Below are 25949 nucleotides of genomic sequence, written 5' to 3' on the forward strand. Positions count from 1 at the left end.
TTTTTTTTTTTTTTTTTATAGGAACTGGTTATCTGCTGATACTAAAGAAGAGCGTAACCTTTGGATGCAAAAACTCAACCAAGTTCTTGTTGACCTTCGTATGTGGCAGCCTGATGCATGCTATAAACCTATTGGAAAGCCTTGAAACTATGAGGAAAATTGCCATGAGATTTTATGTACAAGAAAACAAACACAAACTACATTATAAATCCTTTTATATATAGGATTGTCTAAGGTCCTCTGGGTTACTTATTATACTTTGTGCTTTAAATCTGGAAGAGTATGTGCCATTCATTATACAGGACTATATTATGCAGTATTTGTATTTCTCTATTAGAATTTTAACTGATCTTTTTTTCCTAGCATTAATGCGTGTGATAGGAAGCAATTAAGTTCTTTGAATGTGCTAAATATTAATATAAACTTCCACTTTTTGGAAATCTATACAGCTTAGTATGTTCTCTTAAAATATCAGTTTATTTTGAAACAGCTAAATCAGGACTTAGGTTTATCACAAGAAATCAGAAATTTCTTGTAAAACACAAGTGTACTAGTTAACTGTATTTTCCTTAAGGGAACAGCTACTCATCAGAGTACACACAGTTTACTAGGTAGGGTGCTGAAGCAGGAAGGAACTTCAATGCCTTGAGGTTGTTAGTAATCCTTCCTTAGGCAGAAAAGTTGCCAGTTTTGTGCACTTTACAGCGCGCAGTATAAACTTTCACTTGTGGAAACTACTTGTGGTCAGAACAAAAAATGTACAGATACATCCATAACTGTTTCTTACATTCTTAATCTTGTCTGCCATTTCTTATGGACAAGTGCATGGCACACGCTATGTGGTTTACAGGAGTTGAATTATGTATGCGGTATGTTGCACATTTTCATAGAAATAAAATGTCTTGAATATTTTACTAGGGTTTTATAAATTTAGTTTCAAACTGCCCTAATTGTGGTTTCTGAATCTCATGATTTGTACAGACTATAATTCTCACTATTCCGCATTTGAACACCAGGAAAATATATTGTTAAATTTTTTTTTTTTTTTTTTTTAATAAAACTCAACAAAGCTGCTATATACCAACTAATACTTTTCTGGCCATAAGTAATACCATAGAGTTGGCTGTAAGTGCAGGTAAAACTCTCTGTACTTCAGGCCATCAGTAAAATGGCAGAACTACTCAGTTAAAGTCCAAATATGCAATGTTCACAAGCTTTCCACCGGGCTTAGTGTAAAGTACTATAGCACCACTGCGAGTGCAGTAATGTATTTTAAATTGCTATAAACTGTTAAATTTTCACCCTTGAAACACTAAATTCTGTCACCCATACCTTTTTCATCCTGTCATTTTGTACTATCGCTCTTGAATCTAGCTTTTTTTTGTTGTCTTTAAATATTTCAGATTGATGTATTAAGATTTATTTTATTCCCTTTATGTAAAGAATAAAAACACTGAGGTAAGCTTCTCAGAAATGGGTTGTCTGCAGTCATAGAAGTAAACTTTGGATTGGAGGGGGAGAAGAGTGGCTGTGAAGGAAGTGCATAACATTTCAGGACTTCTAGTCCATATACAGATGGTGGACTGGGTTGTGCTCAGTGGTGGTGAAGACTGACTCGTATTAGAAAACCAGCTGCATTGTTGATGTCTGGCCCACACCATACTATTGTCTGGTCTGTTTGATATATTCACTCCAGTTCAGTGGTCAAGTAATCATGCTACAGACCTCTACCCTCTTGGCAACTTCATCAGCCACCAAGTGTTGGGTATGGAGACTAGTGGTGGTCCAACCTGGTCAGGACTGAAGCATGTTGACAGGGCAGCATGAAGCTTGTACTTCCACTGTCTATGCTCTATCTGGATAGAGGACTTTAGGTGCATAAACTTGGAGACTATCTTCTTTCACAAGTGAACAGCTTCCAGAAAAATTGCAAAGAAAGTCTCTTGGCCACCAGTGATGGACACACTCAAAACATAAGCAATGCTCAAAGCAGCATCAAAGGAGACCTCTCAAGTTGAGGGTAATGGAGCTGATGACATATGAAATGTAGGTACTTCAGAATTTGATGTGAGTTACAGAAAACTGCCCTCCCTGCTTTTTTATCAGGCCTGTGTATGTGAATATAAATTTAAATTTTATTGAAATGAAAACTTTGGACTCTATTTTGAGCTTCTGACAACTTCATTTTCATGCTGTTCACGATCAATCTCTTTTTGAACTGCAAGCAGTCCAAACTCGAGCAGCTTAAAAAGCTTCTGTTGCCATCCTGCACAGTGATGGGTATATTTGATATCTTGCAACTCCAAAGCTAGAAATAGGTTCTTTATCCCAACAGAAAGCCAGGGACTCCCATCCTTCTAGTAGCAAAACAGCAAGAGATTGGATCCAAAATTTCATGTGTATGGAAGTGTTTTTAAAACTTTGGAAAACAGATCTATTGAGTAGGTCTTATTGTACAAAGGGAGCTTAGCTTTATAGGTGGAAGGATAAAAGAATGGTGCATTTCTAAATTTTAGTCTGTAAATACATGGTGCGCTCAGATCCCATGACAGGCTGATGTGAGAAATGTCTTCTCAGAGTTTGGATGTCCTGCCTAACTCACTCAGGGTATTAGTCAATAAACCTGGGTGATAAAACACTTATTCTCATGTGTACTTTGTGTGTGTGTGTGTGTGTGTGTGTGTGTGTGTGTGTGTGTGTGTAAATTGTAACATGCAGTTTTGCTTGTGTTTTAACTAAATCTGTTCCAACGTACTTTGAATATGGGCTGCTGACTGTAGCACCTCGGTGGGTGTGACGAGGACTGAGGAAAAAAGTGGTTTAAATGGGAACTTGTATTTTAATTTTTTTAATGGTATTAGTCTATTTAAGTGTTTGCATTATAAGCTTCTGTGTAAATCACCAGACAGGAAAGAGATTATTAGAGTGAAATGCTGGCTTCCAACAGAAGGTGTTAGGTCATGTCCCACAGGAAATGCACCTTGACTCCAGACAAACTATTCTCGAACATCAGAGGAGAAAGGTAGTTTTGATTGCTTTCTTCCCACCAGCTAAGTTTGCAACTCAAAGCAGGTGGTATGGGAAGAATAAAAAGCCCTAACACCAAGGAACTGTAGCTGGCTGTTGCTTGAGGGCCAGGTTTTCTAGGCATAAGAAAGAGAGCTCCTGTGTTTAGCCTGGATTATATTCATATTCATAGATTCTAGGACTGGAAGGGACCTCGAGAGGTCATCGAGTCCAGTCCCCTGCCCGCAGTCCCTTAGATTTAAGGGACTTTTATATAGCTTACACGGGTGGCATGTGACTCCCACACTTGGGGAGGCTGGGCTGGAGTCTCCCTAGAAGTGTGGGGGGGGAACCCATGAGTGCCTGGACCATGGCCCTACTCCCTGTCCCACCCATGCTCCACCCCCACTCTGCCCCAGGCCCCATTCCTGCTCGCCCCACCGTCCCCTGAGGCCTGCCCACTGCTCATGCCCCTTCTTATCCTCCCCCAAGGTGCCCTGCCTGCCACCTGTACCTCTTTACACCATCCCTGAGTGGCTGCCCTGCCCCTTCCTCTCTGCCCCCATCCCCCTACAGTCCCGTCTCTCTCCCCTTCCCCCCCCCCCGCCCTATCTTTCAAGGAGTAAAAAGGTGTGAGGGGAGGGAGGGGAAGACGTAGAAGGGGCAGGAAGAGGTGCAGCGTGGGTGGGGCCATGGGTGAAGAGCGGGATGTGGGAGCAGGGCTTTGGGGAATGGAGTGTGGGTGGGGCCAAAGGGAGGTGTGCTGCATCCTGGTGGGGAGGCTTAGCCTCCTCCAGCCTATTACACCCACGACTGCTTATTAGAGAAGCTTCTATTACCTTTAGAAACCTAAAACTAACGCATTTGTGTTTGTCAGTGGTACTCGACCTGTGGGCCGCATGTGGCCCAATTAGCACATTGTTGGGGGCCCAGCTGTGTGCTCAAAAAAAATTCAAAGTTTCCCACTCTGGTCTGGTGGGCGGGAGGGTGACAGCACCACGCAGTCAGAGGCGGATTAAAGTTTTGTGGGTCCCTGGATCAGAGCAAGTGGGGGAAGAGGGGGCTCCCCACCCCTTCTGCCTACAGCCCTGTCCATGGCCCCACCCACTCTGCCCCTTCTCCTGTGGCCCCTGCCCCTGTTCCACTCACGGTTCTGCCCCTCTCATCCTTCACTTTTCTCCCTCAACCCCCCCTGTGGCCCTGAGACCGGAGAAGCTCTGTTTCCACCCCCCAACCCCCGCCATGGCCCCGGGGCTGCAGCGGGAGTGAGACAGCTCCTCCAGTCCCGGGGCCGTAGCCACAGTTTGGGCGCTGGCCTTCCCCTGGCACTGCTGCCGGGGAGTGGGTTAGGGCACTCGTTTTTCCTGGGCATGGGCCCCGTCAGCTAATCCACCAATGCATGCAGTCCTGCTGGAGCTTTCCTGCCAGCAGCGAAGGCGAAGCAGCCCCCTGTGGCAGGGGACTAGCCCAGCAGTTCAAGGTAGGGGACCCTGCTGGGTAAGTGGGTCCTGAGGGAGCCTGGCCTGGGCAAGCCCTGCTCCTGCGCCAACCTGGCTGATCGCGTCTCTCCTGAGGGGCCAGTGTGATCCCCAGCAGACAGTCACCTCCCAGTGGGGTGCGGGAGAGTGGGGTTGGTGGGGGCACTGTGTTGGGGCTCTGGGCCGTGGGGGCTGGGTGGTGTGCAGGGTGCTGTGCAGTTGTGGTGGTGGGAGGGTCTGTAGAGCCGTCTCTGGGCGGGGGCACTGGGCATAGGGAATCGGGGTGGGGGTGTTGTGCTGGAGGTTGGTGTGGTGCAGGCCTGCCCCTGAGAGAAAGGGGCACGCTGGCAGTGCAGGGCTGGGCGGACCAGAGAGCATCTGGTGCAGGTCTCAACCTGCAGCCCACACTGTTACATAGGTTGCGAATCACTGGTGAATGTTTAACCTTGTAAATAACTATTTCCTTCTCCTAGTTAATAACTCTTTAGCTAGTTTATTCAAGGAGTGGCTACAAGTGTTTTAAGATGCAATTGACCTGGGGTAAGTGACTGGTCCTTTGGGACTAGGAGTAATACTGTGATTTTTGGTGTAAGGGACCATCCAGCATAAAGACAGGCTTGCCTAGGTGATAAGCTAGATAAGGGCCTGTCTGTGACTCCTGCATTAGGCTGTTTAGTGTCTGAGGAGTTTACACTAGATACTTGGTTTGGTGAAATCTAAGTATAGAACCCACAGCCAATTTGGGCTTTGTGCCCTGCCAGCTTGACAGCTCAGTTAATAGCAGCAGGCACAGTAGTTACAACTCAACCCCCAGCTTACCTGCAGTACTGAGCAGCCTCACCTCACACTGACTTCAATATGAGTTAAGTGCACTCAGAAGCTTGCAGGCTTAGGCCATATTGCCTACTATTTGTATTGCGGTAGCATCTGGGAGCCTCCGTTATGGACTAGGACCCCATTGTGCTAAGCACCGAACAAAGACAGTCCCTGCCCCAGAGAGTTTACAATCTGAACACAGGCTGTATTCTTTAATGCTTAAACAAGCATAACTAAGTCCATATCATTTAGTTAAACAGATTTTTCCTACTGGCTAGCACTGCTCATGTGTAGATTAGCATAAAGAATGGAATCAGGGGCATGAACTCTTCTTCATTAGGGCTGTTTTATCCGAAGTCTAACTTTGTAACTGTTTTTGTTTTAAAAGCCAGGTGATGGCAAGCAGGTAAATGTAGCAGTGATGTCACTGCTCCCAATGGATCCAACCCTCCAACACTTTTATATATAGAGTCCTAACCTGTGTTGACCCCTTCTTAGCTTCATAAGCTTCCTCATGTGAGTAAAGGCTGCAGGCTGGCCCCAGTATTTTTGTGAGTATATTACACTATTTGTGAGTTGTCATTGGCAGTCAATGACAACTCACAAATAATGTAAATAATATACTTAAACTCTTAAAAAGTAGTATTTTTTTCCCCAAATGCATAAAGGGTTGTCATGATGGACCCTACTTACTCTCAATGGGGGCAGGGGAAACACCTCTGCCCAATCAGATTGCCTTAGTGCTGCCAGGCAAATCAAAATTCTGTTTCATAGTCATCCCTGGCACATTTTTAATAAGCAAATAGCAGTTTTAATAATACCGTAGATTGACACAGCCACACTAACCATTACATACAATTTATGGCAACATCACTGAGTTTTTGTTTGATTGGATTAACCATTTGAAGTCATCCCCAGGGCGATCACCGAAGAAATCTGAAGTAGGCTTCTTCAATTTACTAGTGGCAGAGAAAGCCCTGTTGTGGATTTGCAAATTGAGGTGTTTAAATAGTCCTGTCGGCAAACATCCATTGATTCATTTTCACGACTCTATACATAACCAAAGCTAACGCCTAGGTTACTCACGTATGTGGCTTTGCAGATGAGATACAACACTTTTTGGAAAGAAGGCTTTTACATCATCTATACAGGTACTGGCTCTTTATACTGCTGCACTGGCCAAAAGAGGCTGGCTTTGTTTCTTTTCACTGCAGCCTGGAAGACACTAGTAAGAATAAACAGTGCTGCATGGCTCAGGCAATGTTGAACTCAGTGTCCCCCTTGATCTTTGAAAACATCTTCAATCTGTTTATTGAAGGGATTCTCCTTTCCAAGCACATGGGGCCATTCGCTTAGTGCCTTCTGCCAGATAATGCGTGCCCCCAGGGCTGAAGTAATCTGCAAACAGTTTACACAAAGACGGTCAGTTTCTTATTGGTTTTTATTTGTATTACCGTAGTGCCTAGGAGCACTCAGCATGGAGCAGTACTTCATTGTGCAAGGTGCTGTACAAACACAGAACAAAAAGACAGTCCCTGCCCCCAAGAGCATTCACTTTGGTGGGCAGAGTCCTGCTTTCCTTACACCTGCGGGTCAGTTCCACTTAGACAGTGAGCAGGTGCAATATTTTTCTTTTTGTGAGGAAGTAAAGCAAACCTGGAGTAGAACAGAAGAGATGGTACTGCTGGGGCAGGGTCATTCAGTCCAACTCCTAGGCAGAGCAAGGAGCTGGATGGAAGTGGTGTTCCTGGTATGAGATCTAAGATGCAATTGACCTGAGGAAAGTGATTGGTCTTTGTAATTGGAAGCAAGCTGGCAGCATGTTTAGCTGGTAGCCTTTCTTTTTGCAGGTTTTTCTAAGCTTAGATTAAACAACCACTTGAATGAAACTGTTTTGTTCAGGCCGCTCATCAGGGAAGGAAAGTAATCTAGGCTGCTTGTACATGTAGACAGCTCTATGCAGCAGCTACTTAAAATTCATTTTCAGATGTGCTTTCAGATTATTATGAGGTATGAAAAAATGGATAAATTGGCTGCAAGTCTCAAGCAGAGACTCACAGAAGTGTAGGACTGGAAGGGACCTCACTCGGTCATGTAGTCCACTCCGCTGCATTCAAGGCAGCATATTCTATTGCAGTCTACAGTGTCATAGGGCTGCTGCCTTCAAAATGAGCTGCTATTTCAAGCAAGCAAACAAACAAACTGGGCCTGGTTTTTCAGAGGTAGTGAACACTCTCAGAGGAGCTTTTCAAAAGCACCTATAGGATTTAAAGCAAAAATCTGTTTGAAAGTCAAAGAACTTTGTGTGCCTGAATCTGTCAGGTGCTTTTGCAAATCCCTCTTGCTCCCATTGAAGTCAATGGGAAGTGCAGGTGCTCAGGCCCTCTGAAAATGAGACCCATTAGTTCTAGGTTGAAATCAAGCCTGCAAGTGCTAGTTCACAAGTGGTGCTGGTTGATTGCCAGTCATGAAGACAGCATTGATTGGTTACATATGTCTTAATTAGTCCTGTCATTAGCCCAGCTACTGTCTTCCCACAGTGCCTTCTTTAACACTGTAGAAGGGTAAGAGGGTGATTGATAAACAGTATAAACAAAAACAAAAAACACTACTTCAAAAAAAAAAGAGGCAGCTCTATCTCAGTCTGACTCTTCTGTAACGAAAGTTCTTTCAGATGCAGTTAATGCTTTTTTTTTTTAACTGTTATTTCTGAGTTACAATTCTACCTCTTCATTGTGATTATACGGTGGTTTTACTTTCATCTCAGAAGACTCACTGTTGCATTGATTATAATTACAAGACTAAAATAGGACTAACAAAGCCATTGCATTAAAGATGATGGTGAGATGATGGGACCAAATTGCTTGTCCAACACAGATGTTTCAGAATAGGCTCAAAAATCCCAACTCTTTAAAACAAAAATCTCCAAAAGATTTTTTAAAAAATTCAGTACGTGTGAAAGGTACTTTTAATGATGGCCCAGAAGACTGACGTCCATTTCTTCACAGAACAGGTGAACGGAGGCTAGCATGAGTGTCTCTCTGTTGCTTTACCCGATGATTGGGGCAATCTGTACAATTTATGAATTCTGTGTGAAACTGAACTCTGTGTACATGTTTTTACCAAGCTGCAAACTTCATTTTAACTGCAAAGGCTAGTTGCCTTCGCTGTTGCCTCTTTACCTCTGCGGTGGACTGAAATTCTGAGAGGTACAAGGGCTGCCACGAGAGGGTCATTAACCCAGGCTGGTCCTCTGTTCTACATCCACCATCCTGGGCACCAGGTTGGCTCTCACTGTGGACACTGATTTATCAGGGGAAAGGACACTTGGTACCCGCTAGTGGTTTGTGATCACCTGTCAAGGCTGCTCCTTAAGTCACCTACCCAAGAGATTGAAAGAGCCATGGGAAGTTTGGGCAGGAGAGGAGAAGGAGATGGAGCAGATGAGGTCAAAGGAGACAAGCTGAGAAAAGAAAGCTCAGTTGTTCAGAACACAAATGATGGCTCCCCTGACTCCTGAATGGTTTGGGGTGGTGAGGAAACTGAGACAGGGCAATGAGGGTAGGTTATTTTTGTGTGAATCTGTTGGTGTCCTGTGCTAGTAAAGAGAGAGCAATAGTGTATTAAAGCCGGGGGTCTAAAACTGGGGGTTGAGGTTATTACAGGAGGGTTGCGAGCTGTCAGCCTCCACCCCAAGCCCCACTTTGCCTTCAGCATTTATATTGATATAAATTAAAAACACTTTTTTATATATTTAAGGGGGGGGTCACACTCAGAGGCTTGTTCTGTGAAAGGGGTCACCAGTACAGAAGTTTGAGAACCATTGTGTTAAACGTGCCACATAGGGACTTTGCACAGGATTCTACCTTATTCCATGCCCCTGGAGCAGGTAAAACCAGAAGGTTCACAGCTTCAGGTAGAGTTTTGGGTGAGGTTGTGTTTCAGCTGTCAAGGTGGGTAGTAGTCTGAGGGCTGTACACTGGTGCCAGAGATTGGGCAGTGGGCCTTGTGGTCTAAGCTCCCAGCAGGGTATGTCAGATAGAAGATCTACACCTCACGCATGTGCCTAGGGAACTCAGGGCAGTGACTGGACTTTGTGGGATCGGGTGTCTGAGTCTCCTCTCCGCAGTCTGGTGAGTGGCACTCAACTGATCTGACATCGTGGTAGCAATGAGCTTCAACTCGGACCAAAAAGGCCACTTTGGGGCTGAGAATCTCCAGCACTGGGTCATTCTTGGCTTTCTGCAAAGCGAACAACATTACCAGTTCTACAGGGGTTTGTAGACATTTGTCTGTACCTAAATGGGTAAAAAGATCACCAACTGCATTTTGCATGTGCTACCATGTACCTGCCAGATGAGCAGAGACCCAGCAGGGTCAGATGTCAGCCAGGAACCTACAACTGCAGTGACCTGCTACTAACCTTTTGCAGACCATTAGTGTACTTTTCTAAAAAACAGAGTATCTGATTTCAATGGGGGCTATGCCAATTTACACCAGTGGGGATCTGGCCCTGCATGCTTATTTAATTCTTTTGTCGAGCTGCTCTGAGCTGGGGCAGGGTACATTTCCCTTTAATTTTAATTACATAACTTGTCCCCATGTCATTTCAGCTTTGTCTTTCTAGTACAAATGCATTTTGTCATGACTTAAGGGAGACTCTAATCACCCTAAAGCTGTATTTTCCTGCCTGTACATAATCATTAGGAATCCTCTAGAGCATCTCATACAGGTTCTGATTGTGACTCAGGGCTTAGAATTTTTTTTTTTTTTTTTTGTAGGTTCATGTACCAAATAACAGTTCTGTTTTTATAGAAGCCTGTTGAAATGCATGGTCGTGTCATATGTACAAAGTAATCAGCTGCTTTTAAAACAAGCATTGCCCTTAAAGCTATGTAGGCCGTGCAATAACTTGTAGTGGGATTTTTGTAGTAAAACAGGATTCTAGGAGCTTAAAGGAAAATAATTGTATTTACTGTCTGTTTAAAAAAACAAAACCGTTCTCCCTAAAAAAAAATTACTGTATAAATACAATCCAATGTAACTTCCCTGAAGGAATGACTCACAAGACAACATTAAGGGTGGGATTTTCAAAACCACTTAACCTTTGCCTGACTCTATGTCCACTGCACTAGGAGCAGAGCTAGGCCACAGCTGAGTGCTTCTCACAATCTCACCCTCTATAGCTCCCACTTAAACATTTGGAAAATATATTAGCAACTTAAGAAAATAAATCACTCTTATAGAGACTTTACATAATAGGTGGATTCCCAAATGAAAAACTTGGGCACTTGAATTAGGGTGTGCATTTCCACACTTGGCTGAAAGTGGCACTTAGGCCCTTTCAGGGTGTTACACTCTGTACCTCAAAGTAGCATCCTGGAACCCCCCTATTCACCACTATGATCTGATTATGATATGTTTGGTACAATGCATGTCTTGTGAGGTATCCTTTTAAAAGTCTTGATCTGTTAAACCTTAATATCCTGTTGGATTGTATGTACTATCATTGTATGTGAAGTTAGGAAGTACTGCTATAAGTGCTACTGAAATATGTTGGGAAATGCCAACAACCAGCCTTTCAGCTGTAACCAAGGAGGGCCCAGACTTTGTTAATGGCCCATCAGCGAAGGCACATACTCCATGGGGGTGGGCGGACTAACCCACGTCACAGCAGGGATCTTTCTAGCTCCTGGAAGAAGAGTGGCAGTGACATCATCACATGGCCTCTCTTTCTCTCCTCCACACCCCCATCTCAACACTGGAAGATTGTCTGGAAGACAAAGACTGTCTTAGGGAAATTGGTCCCAGGCTGGAAGGATGTATTGAGGAACTGTAACTTGCTTGTACCATCTGTTAGGATGAGAGACAGTTTGGTTCAAATCTTGCTTCGTCTAAGTTACAATTTATTTTTATTTCCTAGGCAACCAACTCTGATCTCTATACCTGTTACTTATAATCACTTAAAGTCCATCTTTCTGTAGTTAATAAATCTGTTTTGCCTAAAATGTGTTTGTTTTTGGTTGAAGTGCTAGGGGAATCTCAGCTCAAATTACAAAGGCTGGTGCATGTCCACTTTCCTATGAAGAAGTGATGAACATATTAATGAGTTTGCACTGTCCAAGGGGTCCTTGAGCAGTGCAAGACATTACGGTTCTGAGGTGCGAGGTGGGGGGGGGGGCACTGGTTGAAGCCTCTCTATTTATGGCTCATGAATGGCTGGGAGATCATTCATGTAGCTCAATGTGTCCCTGCCTGTGGATGGCTGTGTACATGCAGTGACTGTCAGAGGCTTGTAGCTTGATATTAGTACCACAGTGTGAGGGGCAGCCTAGGCTGGTGGGTTTGGAGGGCTCAGTAGTCCCACTTTTGCCTAAACAGCTGATTTGTGCTAGGTGCTGTACAAAGACAGGATTCTGGCTCCAAAGCACTTATCGTCTAAGAAGACACATGAGCTACAACAGTGCTGAAGGGGAGAGAGCCAGGCGTGTTTAAAAGATGATGATTATAAGGACATACAGTATTGTGAGCCTCATTTCTGATCCATATCCTCTTTTTCCTTTGCACTGGGTGGCCCCTGAGCACATCTACCAGACTGGGCTGTGCAGGCATGAGAGGTAGGAGAATGTCTAGTTAGACGGTGCCACTGGGGCTTAGGCATGAGTTAAGCAGTGAGCTGCTCGGTAACAGCATGACTTAGGAGGCTTTGCTCATGCCCATTGGCCGATATTTAGGGGACTTCACCAGCAGAAATGTAGGCACCTAGGGGATTTAGACACCTACAAGATTAGGCCACAGCTGAGTTGGGGTTCAATTATTTAAATTTTGGCTATAGGCACCTTAACCATGGGATCTTCAGTGATCTAAAAATCAAAACAGAGTCCTACAAAAAGTGGAAACTAGGTCAAATTACAAAGGATGAATATAAACAAATAACACAAGTATGTAGGGACAAAAAGATCTCAAACTAGCCAGAGACATAAAGGATAACAAGAAAACATTCTACAAATACATTAGATGCAAGAGGAAGACCAAGGACAGGGTAAGCCCGTTACTCGGTGGCGGGGGGGGGGGTGGTTAATAACAGAAAATGTGGAAATGGCAGAGGGGCTTAATGATTTCTTTGTTTCGGTTTTCACCAAGAAGGGTGGGGGTGATTGGACATCTAATGTAGTGAATGCCAGTGAAAATGAGGTAGGATCGGAAGACGCTAAAATAGGGAAAGAACAAGTTAAAAATTACTTGGACAAATTAGATGTTTTCAAGTCACCAGGGCCTGATTAAGTGCATCCTAGAATACTCAAGGAGCTGACTGAGGAAATATCTGAGCCATTAGCGATTATCTTTGAGAAGTCATGGAAGACAGGCGAGATTCCAGAAGACTGGAAAAGGGCAAATATAGTGCCCAGCTATAAAAAGGGAAATAAGGACAACCCAGGAAATTACAGACCACTCAGCTTAACTGCTGTACCAGAAAGATAAAGGAGCAAATAATTAAACAATCAATTTGCAAACATCTAGAAGATAATAAGGTGATAAGTAACAGCATGGATTTGTCAAAAACAAATCGTGTCAAACCAACCTGATAGCTTTGACAGGATAACAAGCCTTGTGCATGGGGGGAAGTGGTAGACATAGTATATCTTAACTTTAGTAAAGCATGACCTTCTTATAAACAAACTAGGGAAATGCAACCTAGATGGAGCTACTATAAGGTGGGTGCAAAACTGGTTGGAAAACCATTCCCAGAGAGTAGTTCGCATCGGTTCACAGTCATGCTGGAAGAGCATAATGAGTGGAGTCCAGCAGGGATCAGTTCTGGGTCTGGTTCTGTTCAATATCTTCATCAGTAATTTAGATAATGGCATAGAGAGTACACTTATAAAGTTTACGGATGATATCAAGCTAGGAGGGGTTGCAAGTGTTTTGGAGGATAGGATTAAAATTCAAAATAATCTGGACAAACTGGAGAAATGGTCTGAAGTAAATAGGATGAAATTCAATACGGAAAAATGCAAAGTACTCCACTTAGGAAGGAACAGTCAGTTGCACTCATACAAAATGGGAAATGACTGCCTAGGAAGAAGTACTGAGGAAAGGGATCTGTGGACCACAAGCTAAATATGAGTCAATAGTGTAACACTGTTGCAAAAAAAGCGAACATCATTCTGGGATGTATTAGCAGGCGTGTTGTAATCAAGACACAAGAAGTAATTCTTCCGCTCTATTCTGCTCTGATTAGGCCTCAACTGGAGTATAGGATGTGGACAAGTTGGAGAGAGTCCAGAGAAGAGCAACAAAAATGATTAAAGGTCTAGAAAACATGACCTATGAGGGAAGATTTTAAAAATTGGGTTTGTTTAGTCTGGAAAAGAGAAGACTGAGAGGGGACATAACAATTTTCAAGTATGTAAAAGGTTGTTACAAGGAGGAGGAAGAAAAAATGTTTTTCTTAACCTTTGAGGATAGGACAAGAAGCAATGGGTTTAAATTGCAGCAAGGGAGTTTTAGGTTGAGCATTAGGAAAAACTTCCTAACTGTCAGGGTGGTTAAGCACTGGAATAAGTTGCCTAGGGAGGTTGTGGAATCTCCATCATTGGAGTTTTTAAGAGCAGGTTAGACAAACACCTCAGGATAAGAAGGCATAAAGGTGATGTAATACCACCTTTGCTCTGCCCTGAAGCCCCAGGTTCTGCTCTTTGCACTGCTCAATCAGATCCAAAGATTTGGACTGTAATTTGTTATTTCAATGCTGTTGCCAACTAAAAAACAACAGGCCTATTAACCTCAAATAGGTCACCAAGATTTGCAAATGTTTCATTCAAAAAGTCCTGCAGTGAAAACTGAGCCCACTTATCAGTGAAAAATGAGCCCATTCCAAGCTTTCTTCACTACTAGGCTCTGAGATGGTACTTTTATGTGACTAGCTATTTGTACTGTTAGCCAAGCAAGAATGTCTGCTGCAAAGGAGACTCACTTCTAGCAGGAGTTTGTTTTAACTTGGAAAGAGAGATGCTTGTCTATTGCCTCAGCTCTCTATTACGGTTATAAAAAATAGATGAGGCCTGTGATATCTAATATGACTTTAACACTCTCACAGCCCTCACTGCATGGCTATCAGCAACATTTGAGAATATTGTGCTGTATTACAAGTAGGGCTGGACTGGTGTTCAAATCCCCCACCCCCTGTAGGGTACCTCACATATATTCTCTGGTTAACCAGGGCCACCATACTGAAGGCCATCACAGTAGGCAGTAATGCCCTTGAAAGCAATACTCCTAGCAGTGGCTTTGCCATAGTGTCCAATCAACTTTATCTGACCCAGAAACACTGCCATGGAAAATAACCTTCAGGCAGTGACCAAAATTGAATATGCTGCCACAACCAGTCTGGAGGATAGGTCAGACATTCCAATAGCTGATCTGCCTATGGTTCAAGGGCATGTGTTTCTAATATAAGAAGGAGTGCAAATGTTTCTAAACCCGTAAATCCATCTCTAAACTTTAATATGTGATGATTAATAGCAGCCACTGTTTTTACTGCTGTCTTGCACACCTCACCTATATGAGAGTTTCAGCACAAAACTAAATGACACAAAGATTGCTAGGCTGATTCCATTTTTAATGTGAAGCCCAATAAACTCTCTGAGATGCGCTAAGCTTTAAAAACATGGGAAATTGAACCGTCCTGTGACAACTGATAAAATGCACTAAGGCAATAACTCCAGCATGAGCCACTCAGTTTGCACCTGGGGCCAGATTTTTAAAGGTAGCTAGGCAATACTCCTAGTAGGTGCCTAACTCCCATTCAAAGCCATGGGAGATAGGCACCTAAAAATCTGGCAGTTGGTCCTTATTGAAGCAAATTCCTATAGAGCAGAGGTGGGTAAACTGCAGCCCGTGGGACCCTCCTGTCTGGCCCTTGAGCTCCCGGCCGGGGAACCTAGCCCCCGGATTCTCCCCTGCTGTCCTCCCTCCCCCCGCAGCCTCAGCTCGCCATGCCGCCAGCACTCTAGGCGGCGGGGCTGAGAGCTCCTTCTGGGCAGCATGGCTGCGAGAGCCATCAGCCTTCCCCAGTGCTCTGGACTGCATGGTGGTGTGGCTGGCTCCGGCTAGGCGGCGTGGCTGCCGGTCCTGGTGCTCTGAGCGGCATGGTAAGGGGGTAGGGAGTGGGGGGGGGTTCGATAAGGGGCAGGGGATCCCGGGGGGAAGTCAGGGGGTGGGGGTGTGGATAGGGGTCAGGGCAGTCAGGAGACAAGGAGCAGGGGGGTTGGATGGGTCAGAGGTTCTGAGGGGTGCAGGAAGTGGGAGGGGGCGGATAGGGGGCAGGGGCCAGGCTGTTTGGGGAGGCATAGGCTTCCCTACCTGGCCCTCCATACAGTTTTGGAACCCCGATGTGGCCCTCAGGCCAAAAAGTTTGCCCACCCCTGCTATAGAGATAAGAGGAATTTGGCCTGAGTTAAGGATCAAATATAAACTAAGTAAAGACCACAGAACTTGGCCCCATATAGGGCAGGACCCTAAGGCCACTGCACAGAACGGGATCACCAGAGGAGATGGCTGCTAACAGTTAATATTCATGCCAGGCAGTGACTGCTGGGAGATCTGCCATGGCCTGTTGCAGCTGCAGCACTAGAAGCGTTTGCGCACTGTGGCAGCTAGCCCTACTCGGGGGCAACGCTGGAAATATTTGCTGATATTTTACTTCTTGTGGATTTTTGAAAGCCAAGAAACCAGCAAAGAGAAAGTTGCTATAAATCATTTTTTTAAAATGCCAAACTACGTTCTCTCGGAGCATTTTGCGGCTATGGATTAAGACAATTCCATGTGGCCAGCTCCCTGGATGTCAAACACGAAATGAGGTGGAAGGCTGCTTGTGCCCCCTCCACATTGTGCATCAATGTGGCAGTGGAGCGCAAACTGGCCCTAACTGAGTGGCTTAATATACTAGGGGCTGATCCTGCAAAAACTCATGCACGTGCTTAACTTTAAGCATGTAGTAGTGAAGCACACGTGTAAGGGTATGACTTCACTGTAGCTGGGAGGTGTAATTCCTAGCTCAGGTAGACATACACCCATGAGCTGTGCTTGAGCCAGTGCACTAAAATAGCAGTGGCCATGGTAGCATGGGCGTTGGCTCAGGCTAGGTGCCTGAGTACGTACCCAGCGGTCAGGCGGGTTTGTACTCAGGTGGCTAATTTGAGCCTCTGTCTGTGGTGCCATACACATTTTTAGTGTGCTAGCTCTACACCTCCCAGCTGCTGTGTACACAGACCCAGTCTTTGCAGGATCGGGGCCTCAATGAACAACATACAGATGAACAAGTGAAGGAAAGCAGCAAATTTACAGTGAAGGTTTCCAACTACAGCATACAACACCGTACAACTGAAATGGAACTCTTCGGGGGCTACAGGGCATCATGCAGGCACATGGCACTCTGAACTACATGGGAAAGCCGGGAAACTTTGGCCAAGGACACAACCAGAACCAGCCTCTGTTTATAATCTGTCCTCCAAACACAAGGGAACGCAATGTACTCATCTTAGAAGGATGAAGGGCTGACAGCCCCTCCTGAGATTTGAACTTGTGGGTCCAGGAAGTTTGAAGCATGAGTCTTTGAAAACCTAAACAACTTTGCCCCTCTTTTCCCACATTTTTTTTTACCTGACTAGGATGGAATCCATCAGCAGGTTCTATCAGCTGCCAGCTTTCTCCTCCTAGTTTGTGCCACTCATCAACAACTGTAAATCACATAATCACAAAGGATTAAACACACACACACATATCACATCCCCTTCATGCCACATCAGAGAGAGTATTTTTAGCAGACAACTGCTGTGCATAAAGATTATGCTAATTTATGAAATAGTGCCAGAGCCAATAGCGCATTCAATCCCCTTTCCGTAGGGTAGTATTTAAGCCTTTATTTTTTTATCCAATGTATTTATACAGGGAAGTTCTTTGAACACAAATGATTGTAAAACAATTAACTTTGCCTTTCAACTAAGACTGCTGCTGCAGTGAGTGACACTATGAAATATTAAACACTGATATAATACTCCCTCATTTTACATTTCAGTAGCATCTTCAGCAAAGCCAAAAATAAAACACTTCTGCTTGGAAAAAGAGATTGTACCAGTAGGCAGTTGGGTTGATGTCTTCAGGAACAGAACGTCATTTTCAGTTACTTTTCTTGCGAGTGGCCCTTTTCAACTCTGACAAATAACCTTTCTGAATTATATAAGCATTGCATTCAAGGCAAATGATGTTGTTCAGTAAGCCCCAGAGTCATGGAAGGAATAAAAAGCTTCCTTTCTTGAAAAGGGTTGAATGGCGAGCATGCATCGGACCAGTGGAAACGGCCTTAGCCGACTCCTAATTCAATAATTTATTTTATAATGATGGATTGAGAATTGTTAATGTTGTTATGCACATATTCCATCATGAGAGAACATGCTCTCTTCCTCCATCTCCTTTTGAAAACAGCATTTCTGCTCGGCTAAACAATCTGCTCTAGAATCACTGCTGTTGCACCCGGGGCCCAATTCAGATTTTTTCGAACACTGATTTATCTGTAGAATCAGACCCACAATATTGATTTAAACAGACAAAGAATAAGTGATTCAAAACAGATAGATTTTTAAAAAATATTGCTTATTTGTAACACACCATTCATTCTGGATCTTCCTTGTACATTACACCCCCCCAAAAAAATCATGGTGCTCAAAGGCCTTTTAAAATTAGGCAATTATATTATTTAAACAAATTTGCTCATGAGATACACACTGCATTTTCATAAGGGATCTGGGATGCAGCAGCAATACAGTATTACGCAGATATACCTCAATTCTATATACTTTAATCCAGGACACTTGATCTAAAGTAAGACAACACTGAGCTGTCACAATTACAATTATTTTAGGTCCTCACAAAGGCAAGAAAGAGTAGGCGAGGTATAATTCAAGGATGCAAAGGGATGATGCCTTTTGGTTTGTATGCCCGTTGAGTATCTTTTTTTAATGCATTAAGGATATTTTTAAAATTGCCTTTAGGAGGCATAAGCATGGACCAATCCTAGGAAGCGTAATACTGTGCGGATTTTGGATTGAAGGTACCATATCATTTTGGGATTCAAGTTAGTGTTTGAGCAGAAACATGTTTCATTCTTTTCCTTGGCAAGGAAGAGAGTTAATCTATATTTACATCAAAGCGGGTAGGGGAGAGATTGGGCTTCAGCCACGTATCCCATGTTCTCAAACGTCTTCAGAAGCTATTGGACAGGTTCTCAACTGGTGTAAACCAGTGCGGTGCCACTAATCTCCATGGAGCTGTGCTGATTTACACCAGTTGAGTACCTGCTCTGATATATTTAATGGCTACATTTAGCATCTCTAGCCAATGATGCAGCAATAGGCTTTGTAACTCGTTGGACCATTATACACACACCCCTCCTCCGGCAGTGCCACATGGCTGTATCACACACTCTGTATCACACACAGACCAGTGGTTGTGGGACAAGATTTGTAGGCTACACTAGTGTTTAACTGGCAGACTCTGCCTGCCCTTGCCAGGTTGCACAGCAGGGAGAGAGGATGCAGGGAGCACTTGCACATTAGGTCATGGAGCGAATAGAATTGCACTAGCATGGTGCAGGGGAGTGTTGGTGCCACACACCCCAAAGGCATCACAGACAAATGCCGTTAATGAGTGTCCAGATCTGCAGGGCTCCCTCCATAAACTCCCAGGACCTGTGAAGCTGAGAAGCTCAGTGAGCGTCATCTCACGGAGTTTCCTGGCAATTTTGTCTGGCCTCTCTCCACAGGACAGGATGATCCAGCCCTTAATAATTTTCACTTCACTTTTTTTTCTACTCCTACTTTAAATAAGCCTATAGACCAATTTCTGACTAATAGTTGCCCCTACTAGAAAAGCCACAATGACAATACTGTCTGGAAGTTGTACTTCACTGTCTGTCTATTTCACAACCGTGCACAGCCCCTGAGCCACAGGTTCCCTGGTATCCTGGCTCTGCAGTCACAGAGGGGCATCCCATTGTTTCAAAACCTCTGGCTTCTGACCCAAAAGTGGATCCTGAGTCCCAGTTCTTGCCTCATGGCTCAGACTGGTGGCACGGGGCTGAGAAAGGGGCCTGAGGGTATGACTACACGGCAGTCCTCAGGTATGACTGTAGCTCATCTAGACATACTCGAGCTAGACTTAATCCAGCTAGCTTGAGTAATGGGGCAATGAAGCTGTGGCAGCACGCACTTCTGCACAGGCTAGCCACATGAGTCATTATCCAGGGTTGTGTAGCCTGTGCGGAAGTGCTCTCTGCCACGGCTTCACTGCTCCTGGGCCAGCGCTAGTTTGATTCAAGTTAGCGCGGGTCTATCTACGTGCACTGCAACCACACTCTGTGATTGTTGTGTAGACATGCCCATACATTGTCACAATACTAACACACCTGAATACTGTTTTATCATCAACAACACAGGGACTCATTTTGGTAACCACCTAGTTTTGTGCCTGAATTTGGCCCAATCACACTACTTAGTAGGTTAGGATTTGTGTGTGTGTGTGGTTTGTTTTACTTTATAGACCTAATACTGTTCTTAATCAAGAAATAGTGACAGTTTGAACCCAATTACACCAGGTCTGAATTTGGTCCAATGTATTTCACTTTAAAAACTGTCATAGACTAGGCCTTGTCTGAGTATGCCCAAAGGCTCGATGATCGCAGACATCTGGTCTGTGGGTGTCTATTGCCTTTCTAAGAGCTAGAGCCAATTTATATGCACATTTAAAAAAATTATATGGTTCTCCGCATTAGATGAACTAATAAATTCTTCAGCCAAAGTTAACATCTCAACTTGCATGCCCACTTAAGTAGCACTGTGGGGATTAAAATATGGAAAAACCAATAGCACCCAAATTTCATCCTGAGCAAGCAACGCTAGGCATTACCATCTACGTAGTTATAGACTGTTCTCAACACAATTTTTAAATTATAAAATACAACCATTGTTAAATATTGAATGTCTCGATATTCTAGGAGAGATTTGCACCCACTTCAGTGAAAGTAAAAAGTAGGTCAGTGCCCATCACTGTTATGAAGCAGGCTGCTTAAGGGAACTCGGGAATTGACAGTTTTACCAAGTGGAAGCTAATATTACTGTGTACACGTATAGGGTGTAGAACACTTTCTAAAATGTATTTCCAAGATAAAATTGGTATGTGTTGTGGCTGATTTTGTTTACCTAGTTTATTTGATGTAGTATTATAAAGTACAGTTCATTTTGTTGTAATCCTTCTTTTCATTAAACCAAATAAATTAGACAGTGAGTAATTTAACTTCTTCAAGTGATTGTTCATATCCATTCCAATTAGGTGTGTGCATGCCACGTGCACAGTCGTCGGAAAGTTTTTCCCCTAGCAGCACCTGTTGGGTCGGCTTTGTAGCCTGCTGGAGTGGTGCCTCAATGGCGCTCAATATATGACCCTGCTGACCCGGCATGTCCTTAGTTCCTTCTTATTGCCAGTGACAGTTGTTGGAACTGCAGTGACTTGCTTGCTTAGCAAGCTCTCCTCGTTTTTCCCTCGCCTTTCAATTTAGTGTAGTTTACAGTTATTTTTAGCTAGTCTAGTTAAATTCAGTTTAAGTGGTTTTCTGTTGTTACAGCAGATAGCTGTTGGGAGTGGGGGGTTTCCCCTCCATCCCGACCGCATTCCCCCTTGGGGACTCGGGGTATGCCTAAGTCCCAAGGATTCAAACCCTGCAAGTCCTGCAAGAAGCCGATGCCAATGGGCAACCCCTGCGACGCTTGCTTAAAGTGTCTGCTGGAAGCTCACCAACCGGACAAGTGCAGGATTTTTAAAGGGTTTCGCCCCAGGACCAAAAAAGAGCGGGACTTCCGCCTAAAGCAGCTTCTTATGGAGATGGCACTTAGACCGCAACCCACATTGGCGTGGCAAGACCCGACACTGAGCTCATTGGTGCACAGTGACCCGGCAGCAGTGGTAGAAACAGCACCGCGGAAGGACTCTGGGAGAGACCCACAGCACTGCTGCTCCCCGGCACCGAAACTGGCAGGATCGACCTGGCACCGGTCCCATTACTAGGTGCAGAAGTGGCACTGGAAGAAGGGGAGGAGTGGATCTCCAACCCAGAGGAGCCGGCCAATGGGGCGCGTCCCAGAGAGGAGCACCCAGTGCTGAAAACTTTGGAGCCGGCACCGTTGACTTCAGCCCCACAAGGGGGACCGAGACCGGTGCCATTGGACTCCCTGAGCCAGGTCATTGAGGAGGTGGAACTACCATTCTCCCCAGACACTTTTGAGGCCGCGAGGGACCTCATCGCCATGATGGCGCCGTGGTCCCCGGCGCTTGGCGCCAAGCCTCCAGTACCGCAAAGTGTGGCACCGTCTTGAGGCAAACTGGTGATGCTTCGTCCCTCAGTACCGCTGGCAGAGTCCTGGCACCACTCAGACTCATGGCGCTGCTGGGACTCACGATGCCGCTCGGACTCACAGCACTGCTCCAGGTCGCGCCAGCGCTCTCGATCGCGACACTGATCCTCACGTCCAGCACTGGTCCATGTCCGCACACAGACCCCACTCATGGTACCGCTCCAGGTCATGGCACTGCTTCCCAGCCTCGTGCCACTGCTCCCCAGTCCAGCTCCACTCGGCACCACCCTGGCCATCGCGTTCCCCATCTTTGAATTTGGAGACGAGGTCTAGATACTCAGAGTGGGGCCGGCATCGGTTGGGCTGTGGAAGATCTGATGTGGGGGCAGGGCCATAGCCTGTGCAGTGGCAGGGACCAATGCAGTGGCCATTTTGGATCCCGTGGGCGTACCACCAGGCCGAGGGCACCAATCCAAAGGTTCCTGTTCAGCGACATCTGAACCAAGGGTGCCGGAGGCATCAGCCAGTCGCCCCACCCCTCTGGGTGTTGAGGAGGTACCGATTGCACTACCTCCCCTGGAACCAACCCCAGTTCCTAAGCCTGATACAGGTGTGGTTGACCCCAAAATTGAGGGACAGGAGGCCCCTGGGAACCAAGAGGGCCCTGTTCTCCCATTACCCTCCTCATCGTCCTCCCCGGACAAGGCGGTTGTGGGCACCTCCAACTCTGGACCACCCTCCATAGACAGCTGTGCCCACCAGGACCTCCTTCGCAGGGTGGTGCGAAATAGGGGCCTGCAGGCTGAGGAGGTGGTAGAGTCAGAAGACCCGATGGTCGACATCTTGGCCCTGGAAGGTCCGTCGAGGGTGGCTCTACCCCTCATCAAAACTACACAAGCCAATGCTAAGACCATTTGGCAGACTCTGGCCTCCATCCCTTTCCCATGAAGGGTGTGGAGAGAAAATATTTCATCCCCTCTGAGGGAAACGAATACCTCTTCACACACCCGCAGCCTTGCTCATTGGTGGTGGCTGCGGTAAATGAGAAGGAGAGACAGGGACAACGAGCCCTAGTGCCTAAGTCTAAGGATGCCAAGCGCCTGGATTTATTTGGGCGCAAAGTGTATTATTCCACCGGGGGGGGGGGGGGGGGGGTGCAACTCAGGATTGCCAACCAGCAGGAAATTCTGAGCAGATCCAGCTTCAACTCCTGGAACTCGATGCTCACGTTTAAGGAGCTGGTGCCAACTGAGTCCAGCGAGGAGTTTGACGCAATAGTGGAGGAGGGCAAGGCGGTGGCACGGACCTCATTACAGGCCTCACTGGATGCTGCAGACTCAGCGGCGTGCACCTTGTCCCGGTATTGCCGTGAGGCGTAGCTCATGGCTGCAGGCTCCGGGACTCCCGCCCGAGGTTCAGCAGACTATGCAGGACCTGCCTTACGATGGGGCAGGTCTGTTTGCAGAGCAGACTGACTCCAGGCTGCATAGCCCAAAAAGACTCCAGGGCTATCATGAAATCCTTGGGTATGCACACCCCAGCAACCCAACGAAATCATTTCAAGCCTCAGCAACATCGCAGTGCTCCTACCCTCCTTGGCCAAGGCAGGACTTTTATAGAAGGGGCAGGAATGGCAGGTGCAAGCCTTCCCACCCCCCGCCCGGGCAGGGCCAAGTCCTGACTAAACCATCGTCACGTTCAAAGTAGGCCTTTTGAAAGTGCACCAGCCTCAATTCCGGATCCTTCCCCATCTTTCTTAAATCATCTGTCCCACTTCAACCGTGCTTGGTCCCAAATAACTTCGGAACGCTGAGTTCTCCATACGGTAGAAGTGCGATATTCTCTCCAATTCTGCTCCACCCCTCCCTCCCCCCCCTTCCCTGTCCCTCTTCAGGAACCCTTCTCACGAGCAGCTCCTTATTCAGGAGGTGTGGGTGCTCCTCGCCATGGGAGTGGTGGAGAAGGTTTCTCAGGAGCTCAGGGACAAGGGATTCTATTCCCGATACTTCCTAATCCCCAAAACCAAGGTGGAGTCTCAAGTTCAATTGGTCAGATCCACTTTCGAGAGACCGGGTCTCCTCCTCAACGTGAACAAGTCAACCTTATCACCGACCCACAGAATAGAGTTCATCGGGGCGGTGTTGGACTCGGTTCAGGCAAGAGCACTTTTGCTGGAGTCCCAATTCCAAGCCATGATGTACATCATTCAAGGCCTCAGGCAGTAACCGACCACTACAACAAGGGGATCCTGAGTCTCCTCAGCCACATGGCAGCCTGCACGTACATGACCCGGCATGCCAGACTGAGGCTCGGGCCATTCCAGGTGGGGATGCCGGGGATGCGACAGCCTGAATTCAGTGGTCATGGTGCTGGAGCAAGTACTCAAGTCCCTCCAATGGTGACTTGACCCTCGGGCAGTGTGCGAAGGAGTCCCCTTCAACAGCCCTCAGCCCTCCTTGTCCCTGGTAATGGATGCGTCAGCTCTGGGATGGGGTGCGCATTTGGGAGACCTCCAAACGCAGGGCCTTTGGTTGCAGGACGAGCTCTCCCTCCATATCAGCATCAAGGAGCTCAGAGCGGTACGACTAGCATGCCAGACCTTTCAGGTCTGACTACAAGGTCAGTGCATAGCAGTTTTGACGGACAACACCACTGCCATGTTTTACATCAACAAGCAGTGTGGAACCCTGGTCCTCAACAAGCAGTGTGGAGCCCTGGTCCTCTCCCCTATGTCGGGAAGCCCTCCCGCTGTGGAAGTTCTGCATAGCCCACTCCATTCATCTGGAAGCGTCCTATCTCCCAGGAATGCAGAACAAACTAGTCGACCACCTCAGCAGGTCTTTCTGCAATCACGAGTGGTCCATCCGGCCGGATGTCATACACTTCATCTTCCAAAGGTGGGGGTTTCCCCAGGTCGAGCTGTTCACCACCTGGAACAACAGGAAGTGCCCAATGTTCTGCTCCTTCCAGAAACACAGCCCAGGCTCACTCACGGACGCATTCCTGCTACCCTGGGGAGGCCGCCTGCTCTACACCTTTCTCCCATTCCCTCTCGTGCACAAGGTGCTTCTCAAGGTCCGCAGGGATGGGGCAGAGATAATTCTGGTGGCACCAGCGTGGCCTCGACAGCACTGGTACACCACACTCCTGGAACTGTCAGTGGACGCCCTGATCACTCCTCCCCAAACTGATCACTCAGGACCATCGTCGTCTTCATCACCCCGACCTATGGTCCCTCCACCTCATGGCTTGGAAGCTTCATGGCTGAACCCCAGGAAGCTGCTGTGCTCGGAACAGGGGTAAGGGAGGTCCTACTCGGCAGCAGGAAGCCCTCCACTAGGGCCACATTTCTGGCAAAGGGGAAAAGGTTTACTTGTTGGTGTGCCCAGCATTGTACACCCCCTCTTCAGGCACCTGTACCTCTCATCCTAGAGTACCTTCTGCACTGGAAACAGTGAGGCCTGGCAGCATCCTCCATAAAGTACACCTTGCTGCTATCTCGGCCTTCCACCCGGGAGTGTCTGGACCCGCCATCTTCACCAAAACTATGGTTGGCTGGTTCCTCAAGGGTCTGGAATGGCTATATCCCCAGATCAGACAGCCTGTTCCCACATGGGACCTTAACCTGGTCCTCTCCAGGCTAATGAGGCCCCCATATCTATACAGAATGTTATGTGAGGTATCAAATGAAAACATATACCATACAGGTCATCATAATCATTGTTTGATGTATGTACGGGAAATTATGCATGTTCTAAAAACATGCTCAAACCATGTAACCAAGCAGGGCTGGTAAACAAATTTGTCCCAGACAAAGGCGTGTTGATTTGCATGTCTGCCTAGGTCTGGAATGTAAATGACGCAGGGCAGGCCAAAGCCAATGGGAATTACATTTGCATCTGAAAGTTAACAGGAGAAGCAAATTAACAAAGAACAAGAATATTTTTCAAAGGATTACTGGACAATAAGAAGAGGGGAAAGAAGACATTGTGGTTATCCATCACTGAGGGAACAAAGAGATCAGTGCCTTTTGTATCCATGAATGGTGGATCCCCAGCCATGTGGGCTGGTGATGTTGAGAGGTGGCTTTAGGTGAGAAACTGCTTTAGACAAGGATTGTAGCCAGTTAAGTTTTATGCATGTTATACTTTTGTTTTATCTGTAGCCATTTTCTGTTTCTATTACCTTTGTTTAGCATCACTTAAATCTCCGCTCTTTTTTAAATAAACCTATTCTTGGTTTT

At 46.1% G+C, this 25949-nt stretch overlaps 2 protein-coding genes across 2 annotated transcripts in view; one reads left to right on the top strand and one right to left on the bottom strand.

Annotated features, from left to right (window-relative positions):
• LOC113409487 (anillin-like) overlaps positions 1-634 on the top strand; it is a 37761-nt gene extending 37127 nt beyond the window's left edge. The window contains exon 25 of the mRNA XM_026663462.1: positions 22-634. Within this exon, the coding sequence (XP_026519247.1) occupies positions 22-145 (124 nt within the window). The 3' untranslated portion in view covers positions 146-634. The remainder of the gene's footprint in view (positions 1-21) is intronic.
• Positions 635-6335: 5701 nt separating this feature from the next.
• Positions 6336-25949, bottom strand: part of LOC112117184 (acyloxyacyl hydrolase) — a 111023-nt gene continuing 91409 nt past the window's right edge. Inside the window, exons 20-21 of the mRNA XM_026663461.1 lie at positions 16965-17041; positions 6336-6698 (exon numbers count right to left, since the gene is read on the bottom strand). Of these exons, the coding sequence (XP_026519246.1) occupies positions 6570-6698; positions 16965-17041 (206 nt within the window). The 3' untranslated portion in view covers positions 6336-6569. The remainder of the gene's footprint in view (positions 6699-16964; positions 17042-25949) is intronic.

The sequence above is a fragment of the Terrapene carolina genome, unplaced genomic scaffold, assembly GCF_002925995.2.
Source record: "Terrapene carolina triunguis isolate 2854851 unplaced genomic scaffold, T_m_triunguis-2.0 Scaffold33715, whole genome shotgun sequence".
Lineage (NCBI taxonomy): Eukaryota > Metazoa > Chordata > Testudines > Emydidae > Terrapene > Terrapene triunguis.